We start from the raw sequence: 15,797 nt of genomic DNA, 5'->3' as shown, positions 1-15,797 counted from the left end.
TTGGTTACCTATAATAGTTAATCGAGGTCGTTGTTAAAGGTTGTGTATTCTAACAGCTTTCATGGAGGCGGTGTTTAGTTGGAAGTGCGCGTGCGTTCACTAAAGCCTGGGTTTCAGGGCCTTGATTCTCAGATCGTATATTTAGTGTTAATCTTGATTTGATATTGTGTTAGTTATAACGATGTTAAGCGATGTTTCCCGATACCCTCTTCTTTACTTGACGAAGACAGCTTTTAATGGGGTGCAGTTCGAGGATTACGTTTGTATATTGTGTTACATTTGAATTGTTCCCAGTGACCGATTCCATATAAAAAAAAAATAAAAGCTTAAAGTTGTAACACATAGATGTATCTCGTGTTAACTTCGCAAGCAATGTGGAGTCATCCGAGTGCAATAATGGCTTTCTTGGTAACTTTTAAAGTAAGCTTGAAATTTGTGGCCTCTTAGCAATATACCTCCCAAAGCTGGGCACGTTTAATATCTTACTTTATTTACCTTTACCCCATACGGTTATACGCAAATCCAGGGGGAAATATCTCTTGTGTTTAATGTCGCTAAATAATGTTTTGCAATGTCCTATTCTCCCTGTCTTCACCTCGCACTTACCAGTGTGGTGAAGTATGGTCACATAGCTTGGGGGAGACCACGACAGTAGACTGACACAGACATTGAACGTTTTACACACGTGCATCGCATCCCACCCGAGATAACTAGTTTGTACATACTCTTAGGTTTTTTCGGTAAAGTCACGTAGGTAAAAAATAAAATAAAAAATTACTAAAAGTAATAATTAAAATAAAATAAACCACGACGTTTCGGAGGCAACACAAGTCTCCGTCATCAGGTGGGACCGTCACAGCTAAAATTACTGCATCAATCAGGTCCCACCTGATGACGGAGACTTGTGTTGCCTCCGAAACGTCGTGATTTATTATTATTTTTTATTTCTATTATTACTTTTAGTAATTTTTAATTTTATTTTTTACCTACGTGACTTTACCGAAAAAACCTAAGAGTATGAATTCTTGCAGTCACGAAAGCTTCAAATCTAGAATTAGTTTACATCTCCGTGGGTTTTCGCCTGCTCAAACGAAGGTCATTTTTGAATGTAACGTATAAATGCAGTGTGCATTTTTCTTGTTATCACTGCTGTTGTGATTTCCCGCAGGTCACAATGTTGGAGATCACCTGCAACGATCGGCTGGGAAAGAAAGTGCGGGTCAAGTGCAAGTATCCTTCATCAGCAGCGGGTTAATTCGATGAACTGTCGTAAAAAACAAGATCAGCGTCCGGTCTCTTAACAAAAGTAAACAGGAATTGGTTTCATGAGAGTAACGTTAGTAGTGATGTTTTTTTTCTTTTTTGACATTTGCTTTGAAACAATGTCATTACAATTTCGATTTAAAGCTTTCGTGACTGCAGGGATTCCTCTTCTTGGTTCTTTCGGTAAAGTCACGTAGAAGGGGACTTTACTGTTTACTGAAAGAACCAAGAAAATGTCATTACAGATAATACAACTTTAAAATGGATTAGCGCTTCAGCGCTATAAGGAGACAAAAAGTGACCAATTAAGTAATGTTACAATTTACTGAATTTCCTTATTGCCCAGATTAAAAGATGCATTTTTCCCATGTATTTTAAAGCAACATTTGGAGGTGCATTTTATAATTTGGTGTGTTTGATCAGGTTGTATAACTTTCCTGACACCGTGCACAGGTTTTGAGTGCGATTTTCAATGCATCTTATAATCTGGAAATGAATATATGAAATTCTTTTTTTTACTGTTTATATTGAGAGAGAATGCATTTTTAGGCATCGAACATAACCTGTTGAATGTCCATGACTTGTGTTTACACGCCTTGACCGTATACTTCAGTCCCAGCGACACAATCGGGGATTTAAAAAAGCTTATTGCAGCACAGACTGGAACAAAATGGGACAAAATTGTCCTGAAGAAATGGTAAGACACTGGAATACGTTTTGTATGTCGAAATAAATCTATACAGCATAGCCGATTAAATGTGTATTCAGTAAATACCCATTTCTATAATGTGTACTTTTTATACTTAATGTCAACACGCACAAGCCTGGAACACTCCAAAGTGTATGAAAAATTGCCTGATGCACACACCCGTGTGTTATCTACGGTGGACATCGTGGAAACAGTTTAGGAATGTCACATTTCACCCGTTAAGCAATTCGAATAATAGTTATTTGGGGTCACAATTGTATTTTAAAAAAAAAACATTTGTAGATGTATAATATCTAGTGGCGGCGGAGTTACATAAAGTAGTCTTGTACGATATAAATGAAGTCTCACAAGCGTTGTTCAATGCATGTATTTGGTTAGAATTTATTTGAATATATTAATCATTACATGTATAACAGTGATGTAGGGATGGATACTTAATTATGGGCCATATCAGGCTTAACATACAATGTACCTTATACTCACAGTTTTAGCAATCATTTAATCTCGTTTCTCTTTCAGGTACACCATATTTAAAGACCACGTTACGCTGGAGGACTGTATCCTTTACAAAAACAAATTAACAACGCCTTAAAGTGTTTAATTTTTAATGCATGAAGCACATTACCTGTTCACCTCATGTTTTAAAGTAAACATTACATTGCGATTGTCCTTAATGTTTAAACACAGATGAGATCCACGACGGACAAAATCTGGAGCTGTACTACCAATGAAGCACATCCAAGCATGGCGTCAACAATTCCATAATTGGGATGTTCCGCAAGACATCGTTGTACATCAGTCAGTTTTAATTAAATGTATTATTTACATGGGGAATCTGTAATACATTCTTGATTCTTTGACACTCATTAACATTGTATCTCCGCAATAGGAATGGCTTTTGTTACATTCATGCCATTATCAAGTTTATTTCTAATAAAAATGCAAGTTGACTTGTCGAACCATTGTCTTACAATCCTAGTGCAAAATTAAAAGTGCTATGATACTATATTGAAATTGTTTTCACAAAGTGCTATGCTTTTAAATCAATCATAGGTAGGAGGCTTTTTTATATTTTTTTGTTTACCCCGCTTTTACCCAAATTGTGTCATAAAACGAAGTATCCATTTAAATGTGTCACAGCAGTGTCACCCTTCAAGTAAGAGAATGCCCATGCAAGCAGATATCAGAGCTACCTTTGATATCCTATGAAGTGACCTCTGGTCCACACAGTTGAGGGAAGCATTGTCCCACCTGCTATGCATATGAGAGTAATGTTCATCACATTACAGTCAAAGCAATATTTAATTCTCAGTGCTGGAATGGTAGCCATGTAAGAAACAACATTGTATGTAATGGCTTTTATATGCAGTTATTGGTAACAAGGCTGAGCCCATCAACTCACTGCACAAGATAACTGTTTAATCACAAGCAGCTCCCAGGATCTCAACAGTGCAAGCGTATTGCTCTGACCTCTGGAGCCACTCAGCCATACAGATACCTTCATTCTCAGAACACTCCCTCAAGACTCAGCGTGATGGACTCCTTTGGCACGTGAACCTGGTGAATCTGAGTGGTTCTTGGCGCGAGCCTGTGTGCCTTAAGGCGGTCGACACGACGGTTTGCCTCCCGTGTTCGCTCTACTGCGTCCCGGGAGAGGTGGACATCCAGCTGTGTTCGTTCGGTCGCAGCCTGCTCTTGAAACTTCTCTTGTCTGCAAGCACACAATTTTTTTGTTTTAACACTTTCTAACTAAGGTTGAAAGCATTTGTGCATACGCTCTGTAATGGTAAGGGAGTCATAATAACTTGAAAATATGTTCTCATGTGAACAAAACTTTAATATCAAGTTAGGTACTTGAAAACTGACCACATTGATCAGTGTTGCTCAATTTAAACAACCCAGACATCTGTTAAAAAGAGCTTCATAGCTCATCGGAATCCACTATTCTAAAGATTTTGATTCTAATAAAATGGCTAATTGCATATATTCAACCCAACAGTGCCCTGACAGCTTTCCGTTTGCATCCATACCGCTATGATAAATGCGTGTTAGAAATCATTACATAATTAATGCGTATGCCTGATTTTTCCTAATTTGTTTTAGATGCAGTAGTATTGACAGGACCCCCCCCCCACCTATGCATGCTCACTTTAATCCCAGGAGCCCTGCTTGATAATGTATATTAAAATAATTAGAGTAATGGTTAGCACAATGGACTTGCAATCCATACGTCGCCAATTTGATTACATTTTAGCATGGCTGTTGAAATAGTAGGCAAGTTTTGTTATTCCTCTATCCACCAAACAAATGGATACAACACGGTTGATCAGCAGCAAGATATGTGCGGAGGGTTGTTCATTTACAGCCTTATGCCTAGAGTAAGAACACCATATACGCACATTCTGACAGCCACACAATATCACTTTCTGGAAACTTAGGCGCATGAACGTCCAAACCTGCGCTGCAGGAACGTGCGCACGATCTCGCGCTGTTGCAGGCTGTGCTCCCGCTGATCCCCGGCCACTTCGGCGCGTGCGCTGCGCTCCTCCTGCCGGCGCATCTGCCAGTCGTGCCTCCACAACGCCTTACCCACGGCCGCTTGCTGCGTCCCAAATGCCCGTGCCATAACAAGCTCCGCTTGGCGCGAACGACGGTCGTGGTCCAGTCTCCGTTCACGCGCATTGTCTGCGTGCAAGAGAATCGTGTGAGTGTGTGGAAGGAGGTGGTGGAATGGTGGCGCATTGGTGAGCACACTATGCTATGGACTCGACAACACCCTTCACCGACCACGTTGACGGTGCATTGTGGTCAAGCAACCGCCCATGACTGGCAAGGCACACGAAGACCATCCAGTGGTGAAATTCAAGAAACCACCCGTACCTATGACATCAACAGAATCATTGTTGGTTGCTTATAATTTTTGGCTGTGCACAACAATTGTATTAAAATAAAACAATACAGGAATGAATATTGACGATAAGCTTACACTGCCCATTCCAGTGTAAAATTTTAATATCCCAGACCAGGTGGAGTAACAAAGAAGTAGGACCAGCTGTTTAAACAAAATTAATATATACACATACCTTAATGGAATAATACCTCAAAGAAAGAAGATAAAACTGATTTGAAAAATTAGACCTATGCTATCACATACACGGATTGTATATGATAGAATAGGTCAAAAATATAACTTGAAGATGGAACAACTACACCTAAATTGCAGGAAATAAGCAATACATTACAAATGAGTATGTCAAGAAAATATGCTCTCACCAAGGCTGTTTCACAGCAAAGACATTTTCATAATATTGAATTGGAAAAATAAAGGTATAAGCATAATTAATGTAGAAATTATTACTCATCTCAGATACTCTTAATGATCGTAATAACAAGCAATGGAAATTAACTATAGGACATTATACTGGTAGGAACCACCTGGTTCCACCAGCCCACAGGGGATTATTGTGTCCGTCCGTCGTGCATCAAAAAATGGGAGGGGTGGGGCTGGGTGGAGAGGGGAGGGTGGGGAGGGGCTGGTCACCCCGTGGTGCCCTTATAAAGCTCAAAGTTTAACCTACTCACGCCGGCTTGTGCCCGCCCTCACAGTCGGCCATATTTGCGGAATACACCACGCCGCCATTGACCCTGGCCATTGACCGAGCAACCCAACGTTCCTACCAGCTCCCTCCGCAGGAATGTGTTTTACAAACGGTCTGCATGAGTAAATGTCACATTCAACAAATTTGCTAACAAGAGTTTATGTCCGAAGGAATACACAATGAGGCACTTATTGAGGTGGATTGAAGTTACAAAAGCACAATGGAGTGATTTTGGAAACCTCAATTTGATAACAGCAACATACCAAAGTGCTGCGACGTGCATGAGAAACATGGACAAAGTACAACGGTTATAAAAACCGAAAAGTTGCCAAACAAGCATGGACGGATGCATCCCTGGAATTAGGCAAATAAACATGGGCCGGGGGAAATTAGAGGCATCATTGACAGGTGAGTGCATGGGCTTGAGCAAGTCACGTCACTAGGCGAGAGGATGAACGAGATTGTGACAGCAGCCGTGGAGAACACGCTCGAAAAGATGACCACCGAGGAAGATGGAGCAATGAGTTTGCTCACGTGCAGCATTGCAACATCGCAAGACCAGAAGGAACGGTGAAGGCATGCGGAAGCATTCATACAGCGGTGGATAAGGTTGGGTTAAGTAAAACAAATTGAAGGGGTATCGCGCAATTTAAGAAGTGTTTTGACCTGCAGTATTATACACTATTTGGTGATACTGCGTTGGATGTCGTTCACAGGTGCACATAAAAAAACTTCAAAACACATCAATAACGCTGCCTTAAAATAAACAATATATAACGGATGATGTTTTTGGCAGTGACCATTCATAGCACATAAAGGGTAGCACAACTTAAGATTGAGTTCAGCCTCGCCATTAAGTGTTCGATAATGTAATAGCTACTTCAAATTCATGCTTGCGTAATAAACTTTACCGTCACGTTAATGTGTAGCTTTATACGAGCGTTGGAATTGTGCCACTGTAATAGCTCTTATGTATGTACGTATATGTATGTATGGTGAACTTATATTCTTGGTTCGTTCAGTAAAGTCATGTAGAAGAGAAATAAAAAAATAATAAAATTATCACGTTTCGATTGCAACACAAGCAATCATCATCAGGTGTGAAAACCACAGCAATATTTTTTTTTCTAATTTTCTTGGTGTGGATTTCACACCTGATGATGATTGCTTGTGTTGCAATCGAAACGTCGTGAGAATTTTATTGTTTTATTATTTTATCATTTCCCTTCTACGTGACTTTACCGAAAGAACCAAGAATATGAATCCCTGCAGTCACGAAAGCTTTAAATCGAAATTTATGGTGAACTTCTTTCGCAACGTACAGAGCCAACCGTGCTAATCAGAGGTTCAGGGGTAGGACAACAAACTAAACACAAAAAAGCAGTTTTAAAGAAATTAGTTTTCAATCTAGATTTTAAAGTGCATAGGTCCATTGGGTTCCTAATATCAGAAGGAAGAGCGTTCCAGACGGCCGCAAAAGCACATCTGAAAACGCGCGATGCAGTGACCATCTTTGTTCGATGGTTAAGGGGGCCGTACAGTGAAATGAAGAAATCTCAAAATCGGTCAGGATCTTTTACCGTTGTCGTATCTGTGGTGGAGCACGTGACACAATGTACGTGATAGAATGCAATGTTGAACGGATTGACTGATCATCCGGCACTCACTGATTTGCTCCAGTGATTCTCTCACCCCCTTATCATTCTTCTATCACTATTAATATTGTTACTATTCCTGTGAACTCAACTCGTTTATCCACCTATGTTGAGGCCGTTCAGACTGACCCACCCAAATGGCGTTCAACCACCACACTGCAGGTCAAAATAAGGTTTTAATTTCTGTTTATTCCCTCGCTTTGCTCGACTTTGGATTGCCCTCTCCCGCTCTGTTTTCTCAAGTTCGTATAACCTTGCTTAACTCAAGAAACATATTGACACCTAAAACACCTTTAGTGAATCCTGAATAGTGCTGTTTGTTGCTAGCCACTTGGCGTTTTGGGCCTTTGGTCCTGTGCTAAGCAACATAAAAAAAAGGATGAAGGGAACATGAGTCAAGGGCTTGCCATCTCGCCACACAGTGTTAACTACCTTGCCTGGTATACAATAGTTTGTGGGTTCGATCCCGACCCTGACACCTGTATATTTGGAGTTTGCATGCCTCTCTTACCCTGGTCGTGTGGATTATTTTCTGGGTCCTCCGGTTTTTCCTTCCACATTTAGAAGCGTGCATTTAGAGTACTTGGCCGCTATACATTTCCACATGATATGCCACTTCGCTGACCTATCATTTGTGCCCAGGTCGCTTTTGAAAAAGTGCTATATAGCTCAGCGGGCCTTACCTGATAAGATAAATATAGTTCGGTTTAAAGAGAAAATACCTCCGTCAAGGGGCGCCTGCCTCTTCTGTCGCTGCAGGTCGTCCGTCATGCGAGCGCAATCTGCCTCCCTCAGGCGCACCGCGACCTCACGTTTCTCCTCCAGAAAGCCCCGCATGCGCGCCTGCATCACTGCTCTCCAAATGCAATTAGGAAGTGAGAAAAAAAAACTTAAAAAAAAATGTGTAGGTCATTGGCACAGAGCTAATAGCGTCGTGATGGTGGTGGGTGTTCAAATTTACACCAGCAGATTGCTCTGCATGGGCGGATGGAAATAGATGCCCATTTGCTGCCTTACAATAGGCCATCTGCCCAAATGATTTTATTTTCTCATCTAATCAGGCAAGGAAGTAGTTTCCTCTATCATTATTTTCAAGCTTGACTTGTCATGGCGCACACGACCTTGAAAGTCGCCACTGCCCATTGGCCAGAAGTCGTGAAACCCAATCATCCACACGGCACACCCCCCCCCCCATTCGCACCTCGTTTGGCCGAGTGCGCCCTGTTCACGGTCTCAACCTTGGCGGTCAGGTGCCCCACTCTCTCCCGCTCTCGTTGAGCCCGTTCGAGGGTCTCAAACGGCGCCAGCACGTGGGACCCCATGGAGCGACGGCGTAGGCGTTCGTCCAGACTCGTCGTGGGGTGCTGGTCGCGGGCGCACACACACACGCACCTACACGTTGGCATACCGTTTCTCGTGGTATTTGACCTTTATTTCAAAAGCAGGGCAAATGCGCGTGAACAAGAAAAGCACTTTTAGCGTGTGTGCGAAAGCGAAATACAAAGTAATCGGTCTCCTGGAAGGAATGCAAATCGCACATCTAATTGACTGGATTGCAATGTTTTTTTTTTCTATTCGTTTGGTGCGGTCTGCATTAAATATGTAAAATGGAAAGTGGTAACCGAAATAAATGCACTTCGTAACAAAACATCTGCTAGTTCGTTAGTGGCTTTGTCTCTGTCAATTCCTTACCTGTGGTCGGTGTATAAATTCTGTCCTGGACTCATCCTGAATGAGAGAATGGATCTGGCTCACGGATTTCCTGATATCACATGCCTGCTCATGCCGGGTAAGCAGCAAATCCCGTAGAGGATCAGACTGGTGGATCCTGGCACACAGGCCCGACATGCGGAACTGGACTTGTTGGTCTTCCAGATTGACATCCGTGTTCAAGTCATCACCTTTATCCCGTGTCTCCAAGACTATTGTGGAACACATACATTGATGTAAGCGATTTTAAAAGGAAACAATCCTAATCATAAGTATCAGTGGCGCTACATTTACACTCTGAAACATGGTTGATGTTCAATAAAAGATGAATTAATAGACGTTTTCTGAAATCTAAATGTTTATAACTACTGCTGTAAAGACAATCACTTCATCGGGAAAATTATTCCCAAACATTCGATTAATTTACCTGGGTATGCCATTGTGTTGTTATTATAAATAAGCAAGGTTATAATATTTCGATTTAAAGCTTTCGTGACTGCAGGGATTCATCTTCTTGGTTCTTTCGGTAAAGTCACGTAGAATGGAAATAATAAAATAATAAAAATAAAACATAATAAAATAATATAGTATAATAATATACAATAAATAATGTTTTTTTTTTTCCATTCTACGTGACTTTACCGAAAGAACCAAGAAGAAGAAGGTTATAATACATTAAATATCCTACCATTACATTTGTTACTTCCAAGCGTTTGCATTTTTAAAAAAACCTAATTAAGTCTCCATGTGTGTTCGTGGCTAAGAGACAAATAGACCTGTTTGTTGTCGAAGTGGCTTTGTCTCCTTCCGTCTCATTACTTCACTAATGTGACCACGCTGGTGCCTGAAAGGAGCGGTATGAATCCAAGTGGATGGGTAGGACCTCTGTGGGTAGGCACTTGTTGGGCTCAAACGATCCAAGGCATCCTTGCAAGACAATACAAATGGTGAATAAAAACTTAAACCTTTTTAGCATTCCCTACCACACACACACACACATGTGATGTCAATGAATGGAACATACTAGCTTTGTTCAAGGGCACAATAAGTCAGCTTAAATTGTTGCAAATTTCACCGCGCGGTTGAGTAATTTTCCTTGGGACAATCATTTCGCTCACTAAAAGCCCATTGTTAGTGCAAAGCTCAATACATTCGTGATTGTGTTGAGATGTGACTCAAGCAGAACCACTGTAGCAATACAAGACTTGAATGCGCGTAATCACCACTTTCACACGACTGACAAGTGAAATGCACATCAAAATCCACTATCTCATACCTGTGGTGAGTGTATATTGACGTTACAAGTCAATTGAAAGATTTTGTACAGTTTCTTTTGTACGAACCAATGACACAAAATCAATAGTCACAAAATCATGCACTGGCGTTTGTTGTTCGTGAAGAATCTGTTTACCTGGACTGTACTTGTGTGCAGTTGATTCAAATCTATCGTAAGATGCTTGACTTCTGCTTTTTCCTTGAGTAAAAGAAGATATATCAAATTAAGTAACTATATGGGCAGTGTCCATCCTTAAAAAAAAATGGATGGTATACTTATACATTTTGAAACGTTCCTATGTGTTGTTTTTTTCCCTTTGTAGAATAAAAGTAACTTATAGTTAAAACGGTTTACCGAAATCGACCGTAAAACTAAAACATTCAAAGCGCACGGAAACGACACGCACCTTCATTTTGCACTGGCTCCTGCTTGTCATCTGGCCAGAAGGTCCTCCATCCCAGGCCCGCGCTAGGCCCTCAGCCAGGATTGCTCGCTCCTCCCGCTCCGGCCGAGATGTTCTGCCGCACGATGCTGGTAGCCTCCTGCCTGTCTTCCCGAGCCTGGCACGGACCAGGTGCCCGCGAAGCCAACGTTGGATGATGTGCACAGCCGAGTGACGTGCCAGCACTGCGTTGATGTCCTTCAGGAGCCTCTGGAAGTGCTGCATCTTTGCGATGTACGATATCTGATTGTAGCATTTAAAAATAGATACTTGATTTTCTTAGTACGCATTAAAAACTAAAAGGTAGAGTGCAAACTACAACACAAATAGCGTTTATCGTTTTCCAATGTGTTTTCGGGTTGTACCGTGTGTTGTTCAGCATGATGTCTGACAGGCTGAATAATTCAGTTCCTGAAGAAACTTGCAGCACCCGCAGAGAAATATCGGACATCAAGCTGCACAACATGCGGTACAATCCAACAACACATTGAGAGTCATGCAGCTCAACTGTGACCTTATGCAGTAAATGGCTTTTCTGTTGTAGATATATACCTCGACTGTGTGTTTTAGGCTTTGCGACACAAGTTTGAGGTTTTTGTAAATGAGAAAGAAGACTTTAAATTGATGGATAGGAACACCATTAAACCACTCTCGTGACGTCAATGCATTGATATGCTAAAATGAACTTAAGTGACAGAAGACGCAATCCAAAATCACTTTGACTACACTCCCATTTTAATACGTCAATGCAACGACGTCACTACAGTGCTGTAATGACATGCATGCGCAGAACTTCAGTCTATGTTGTTATTAACGAAGATTAAATCTACTGTTTGACATCCTGGAACACAGCCTAAGTATGTATCCACAAGATAATATGAATGAGCTGTTTCGGATTGATTCTCTGCTGGTAATTTGTGATGCATGCATCATTTGTATTCGTGACAATTTTATAGCACTCGTGTTTTACTTATTTCATATGCTAATTATTGAACGGGCTGCATTTAAGTCACATTATAGAGTCCCCTGAAAACTTTACACAAATATAAGTTACAGATATAAAACCTAATCGTGCTCATGCATTACTCAGTTACAACATAACAGTTTATGGAAATCCCAAGAAAAAGTGATATTAGGGAAGGAACACAAAAGCAAACCATTCATTGTCAAAGGCTTATTAGTTAGCTAACATTGCCATTTTACACAATTGCCATTTTTCATTTTCATCGTCATCAGCTAAGCTTGATCCAATTCTGTATGAAGGCCTCCCAAAACCGTCACCATCCCACACGGTGCCATGATACCACAATCTCACTCTGACGTATGAGTTGATCTTACCCTCTCAGGAATGTTTAGATTATTTGGCTGCTATAAATTTCCACATGATAAGCCAATTCAGTTGAGCTATTATTTGTGGCCAGGTCGCCTCTATAAAAGAGCTATTAGCTCAGTGGGCTTTACCTGGTGAAATAAAAAAATGTTTGAAAAATAGTTTCATCCATTGGCCATTATCCCTTCGAATGATGTGTCCTGCCAATGTCCACTAATTTTCCTATGTGGTACGAAGGGCCATTGGCAGAATGTGTTCAATAATGTTGTTCTCCCGTCCATGTATTCCTCATTCTGTCTCTCAGCCTAATTCCACGAATGCAGCTCTCAATCCTACTTCCTATACTTTTTACATTTTCGATACTTTTTGTCGGCGTCAAACATTTCAGATCCGTACCTAAGTGGGCAAATATATACACCGAATGAAGCCGCGTGTTCAAACCTGTCTCGGAAGGCAGGTGCGTACGCCCACGACCATGGCTGGGCTCAGGGCTCGGAATCGCTCGCTCGTCGACGCGCGACCCGCCAGCCCCTCGATAATTTCCTCGTCGGCCACCACCACGCCGTCCAGCGCCTGCAGCGTGGCGATCGAATTGACGACGCGGTGCCGGTAGCCTGGCCGCAGCGACAGTGGCGTGTCGGCCAGAGTAAGAGCCACGAGGCTCGGGCAGGCTGCCAGGCAAGGTATGGCGGCAGTGCCCAGTGGGTTGTCGTGAAGGTACAACACACGGAGCTCTGGCAGCCCGAGCCAAAAGTCGGGCCAGGGCAGCGCGCTGATCTGCAATCGGCACGCATTCTTTTTTTATTATTCAATCAATCTTGTGCGTGAATAATTTATGTATTCATTAAAGCCATGTGCCTACATTTAAATAGAAAATGAAATAACATAAACGCATTAATTTAACGATTATAAACGTTTGCGGCTTTTACAAGTCCCTTAAAAGCGCTTTGTGCAATAAGGGTCATTAATTCACCGCGAGTTTAAATTACATTAGCCTTATAATTGCATTCATTGGTTTGAAATAGTACCCAGTGAAAAATAAGGTAACGTTCTACTACAACTATTATATAACGGCATGTGCCACACTGCTGCGCTCAGTGTAACATTTACAGGCCATAAAACATGTTTAAAGATGTAATCTCGTACCACTTATGCATTCAAAGTTGATGCAACTCATTTTTTTTTAAATCCCTTTGCAGTTCAATTCAGAAATGACATATCATTTCCCAGCACAGGAGACCTGCACCAATAAATAATACACATAATCTTCCGTTTTTAATGTTTTTATTTACATGAAAATTTTTGAGAATAAATCAAAGCCCATTCTTTAATCAGGCGAACGTCCAAATAGTTTATCACTTTCTCAAGAAAATAACGTAGGAATCAGTAAAACAGAAAATGTCTTTTTTAGCATCATTGTCGTCTAGAAGTCTCTTGCTTCGCAGTTCTCATTGCAGTCAAATGCAAACGTTGAACTGTTTGCGAGCCTTAGGAGTTACCTTTAAACAAGTTGTGCACTTTTGGTAACGCAGGAATGCCTGGCATAAAAGTCCATGAGAGTGGGAATCAAACCCCCAGTCAGCTTTAGTTCACAGTGGGAGGTCGTTTATTCTCCTCTGCTACTCCTTTGTCTAATAATGCATTTTCCCAGCCGTCTGCACTGTTATACCCAAATTGTACCGTAAATTATATAGTAAACCATTACTCTGTGACAACCCAGCTTAATTACCACAGTACGTCGCATATCCGACCGTCACATATCCACCCTCACCAATTAAGCACCGACACTCAGTGCAGTCTTTGTGCGTGGCGTAGCTGTCAAAATGTAAGTTGACGTTGGGATATCCAACCTTTTCACGTGACCGCCTACAATCTCTGTGCAAAGGTAGGATATGAGAACACCTTTGGGGCTGTCCATAAATGACGTCACGCGATTTTGGACGATGTTTTACCCCCCCCCCCCTTCGTCACACGGCGTCACAAAAAGTCAGACCCCCCCTCAAATATGACGTCACAAAGCTCTGCCCCCCCCCCAAAATAATAAAACATGCTTCAAATCGCTTTAAACTATTGTCATTGTAGTGCGTATTTAATGTGGCACTGCACTCCGATGTTGTAGGAGAAAACATCGATTTAAAAGTTTTTTTTTATTAAGTAGAACTGTTGTCTATATTTATTTAAAGTTGCGCATTATGTGACGTCACGTATCTCACCCCCCCCCTCATCGTCACACATCGTCACAAATGTCTGACCCCCCCCCCTAGGTGCGTGACGTCATTTATGGACGGCCCCTTTAGCAAAAGTGACCATGCGGTTCATTGGTCAGGGCGGATATACGTGACGGTCAAACACGCGAGTTGCACACCGAACCACCACACAATCCGCCACCACAACGTGAACACCTCCAACACAGCACCACTCGCTCGCTCCATCCATCCACCCGTCCATCCGTCCCCTCCGGCGTCTCCAAGTCACCTGGTTGGAGTGGAGGTCGAGCTCCAGGAGGCTTGGGCACGACCCCAGCGCCTCCACCCTCCTGATGTAGTTGTTGCCCAGGTGCAGGAATCGCAGCGAGTGGCAGAGCGCGAGGTCTCCCATGCTGCCCAGCCTCGCCTGGCTCAGACACACCACGGCCAGGCGAAGCAACTCATCGGGGCCTCCCTTCTGACCCCGTGGAGCCTGATCCCCGGTCACCACCCGCACATTACCGTGGCCCAGGGTCACGTCCCTGGAGTCGGGCTGCTCTGTGGTCACCTGGGTCACCGTTAGGGTTTTCCTATCGCTGGTCACCTCTCCAAGGCAACTCTGTTGAGTGGTCACATCTCCACGTGCTATCTGACCCTCGGTGACCTCTCTCAGCTCGCCGCCGCGGTTAAGATTCGACTCAAGATGTGTCTTATCGTGAATCCAATTGCTCAGGTTGCTCCGGCTCCGGGTCGCGTCTCCCAAGTGACCCTGACTCTGGGTCACGACGCTCCCACGGGCAGCTTCGTCGCTACGCGCTGGTTGACCCCCAGCCGCTTGGCCTCTGCTGAGAATCAATGGCCAGGTCGGGGTGACCAGGAACCCAGCCACGGCCGCCTCCTTCATGTGGCGTGTTTGTGAGGGCCAGTGCGAGCAAGAGGGAGTTACTCTTAGTTTTTTTCGGTAAAGTCACGGAGGTAAAAAAATTATGATAAAAATAAATAATATAAAATAATAGAAATAAAATAATAAATCACGACGTTTCAGAGGCAACACAAGCTTCCGTCTTCAGGTGGAACCGTCACAGCACAATTGCTGTACAGCAATTTCTATAAATTTTCTATTTTTATTATTTATTTTTATTAATTTTTTTTCCCCTACGTGACTTTACCGAAAAAACCTAAGAGTTTGAATTATTGCAGTCACGAAAGCTTCAAATCTAGTGATCAAGAGGGAGATGTTGAGAGAGCGCTGAGAAGGGCACGGAGAGGAGGAGGAAAAATGAGGTGAGATGGAACAGACGGGGAGAGAGCAGCGGAAATGATAGAAGAGGAGAGTAAATAAGAAATACGGGAGAGAGAATATGAGTTTAAATGTGAGACGGGGAGTGCATGAAGCAGAGACGGCTGTCGATGAGAACAGAGTGAACGCAGTGGAGGATGAGCGGCGTCGTGGAGGTGAATACGAGCGGAGGAGAGGAGGGCGAAAGGAAAAGGAGAGGGTGCGAGAGTGGAGACGAGACGGAGAGTGAGTGAGGAGGATGATGATGAGGATGATGATGAGGGGAGGATGATGATGAGGAGGATGATAAGGCAATCCCAGGGGCCCTCCGGCTTAGTCGCGGCTCCG

The 15,797-nt window shown here is 42.7% G+C and overlaps 2 protein-coding genes across 3 annotated transcripts in view; one reads left to right on the top strand and one right to left on the bottom strand.

Moving 5' to 3' along the window:
• The window catches only part of UBL5 (ubiquitin like 5), a 3,455-nt gene extending 533 nt beyond the window's left edge, over positions 1–2,922 (top strand). The window contains exons 2-5 of one of the 2 annotated variants that reach the window (XM_078603261.1): positions 1,169–1,230; positions 1,877–1,960; positions 2,492–2,529; positions 2,660–2,922. In XM_078603261.1, the coding sequence (XP_078459387.1) occupies positions 1,175–1,230; positions 1,877–1,960; positions 2,492–2,529; positions 2,660–2,703 (222 nt within the window). In that variant the 5' untranslated portion in view covers positions 1,169–1,174 and the 3' untranslated portion in view covers positions 2,704–2,922. Of the gene's footprint in view, positions 1–1,146; positions 1,231–1,876; positions 1,961–2,491; positions 2,530–2,659 lie in introns of both variants that reach the window. The other variant, XM_078603262.1, reaches the window with a different exon arrangement.
• On the bottom strand, positions 2,338–15,797 carry LRRIQ3 (leucine rich repeats and IQ motif containing 3). Its single transcript, XM_078603259.1, has 10 exons — positions 14,460–15,797; positions 12,426–12,761; positions 10,619–10,897; positions 10,348–10,410; positions 9,713–9,863; positions 8,919–9,148; positions 8,428–8,590; positions 7,949–8,077; positions 4,429–4,657; positions 2,338–3,683 (listed from the first exon to the last, which is right to left on the bottom strand). The coding sequence occupies exons 1-10, from the start codon at positions 15,072–15,074 to the stop codon at positions 3,479–3,481; spliced, it is 2,400 nt and encodes a 799-aa protein (XP_078459385.1). The 5' UTR covers positions 15,075–15,797; the 3' UTR covers positions 2,338–3,478.

This window comes from Lampetra planeri, chromosome 20 (genome assembly GCF_965212315.1).
Source record: "Lampetra planeri chromosome 20, kcLamPlan1.2.h2, whole genome shotgun sequence".
Lineage (NCBI taxonomy): Eukaryota > Metazoa > Chordata > Hyperoartia > Petromyzontiformes > Petromyzontidae > Lampetra > Lampetra planeri.
The sequence above is the reverse complement of the archived record's forward strand: the minus strand, read 5'-3'. Positions and strand labels throughout refer to the sequence as shown.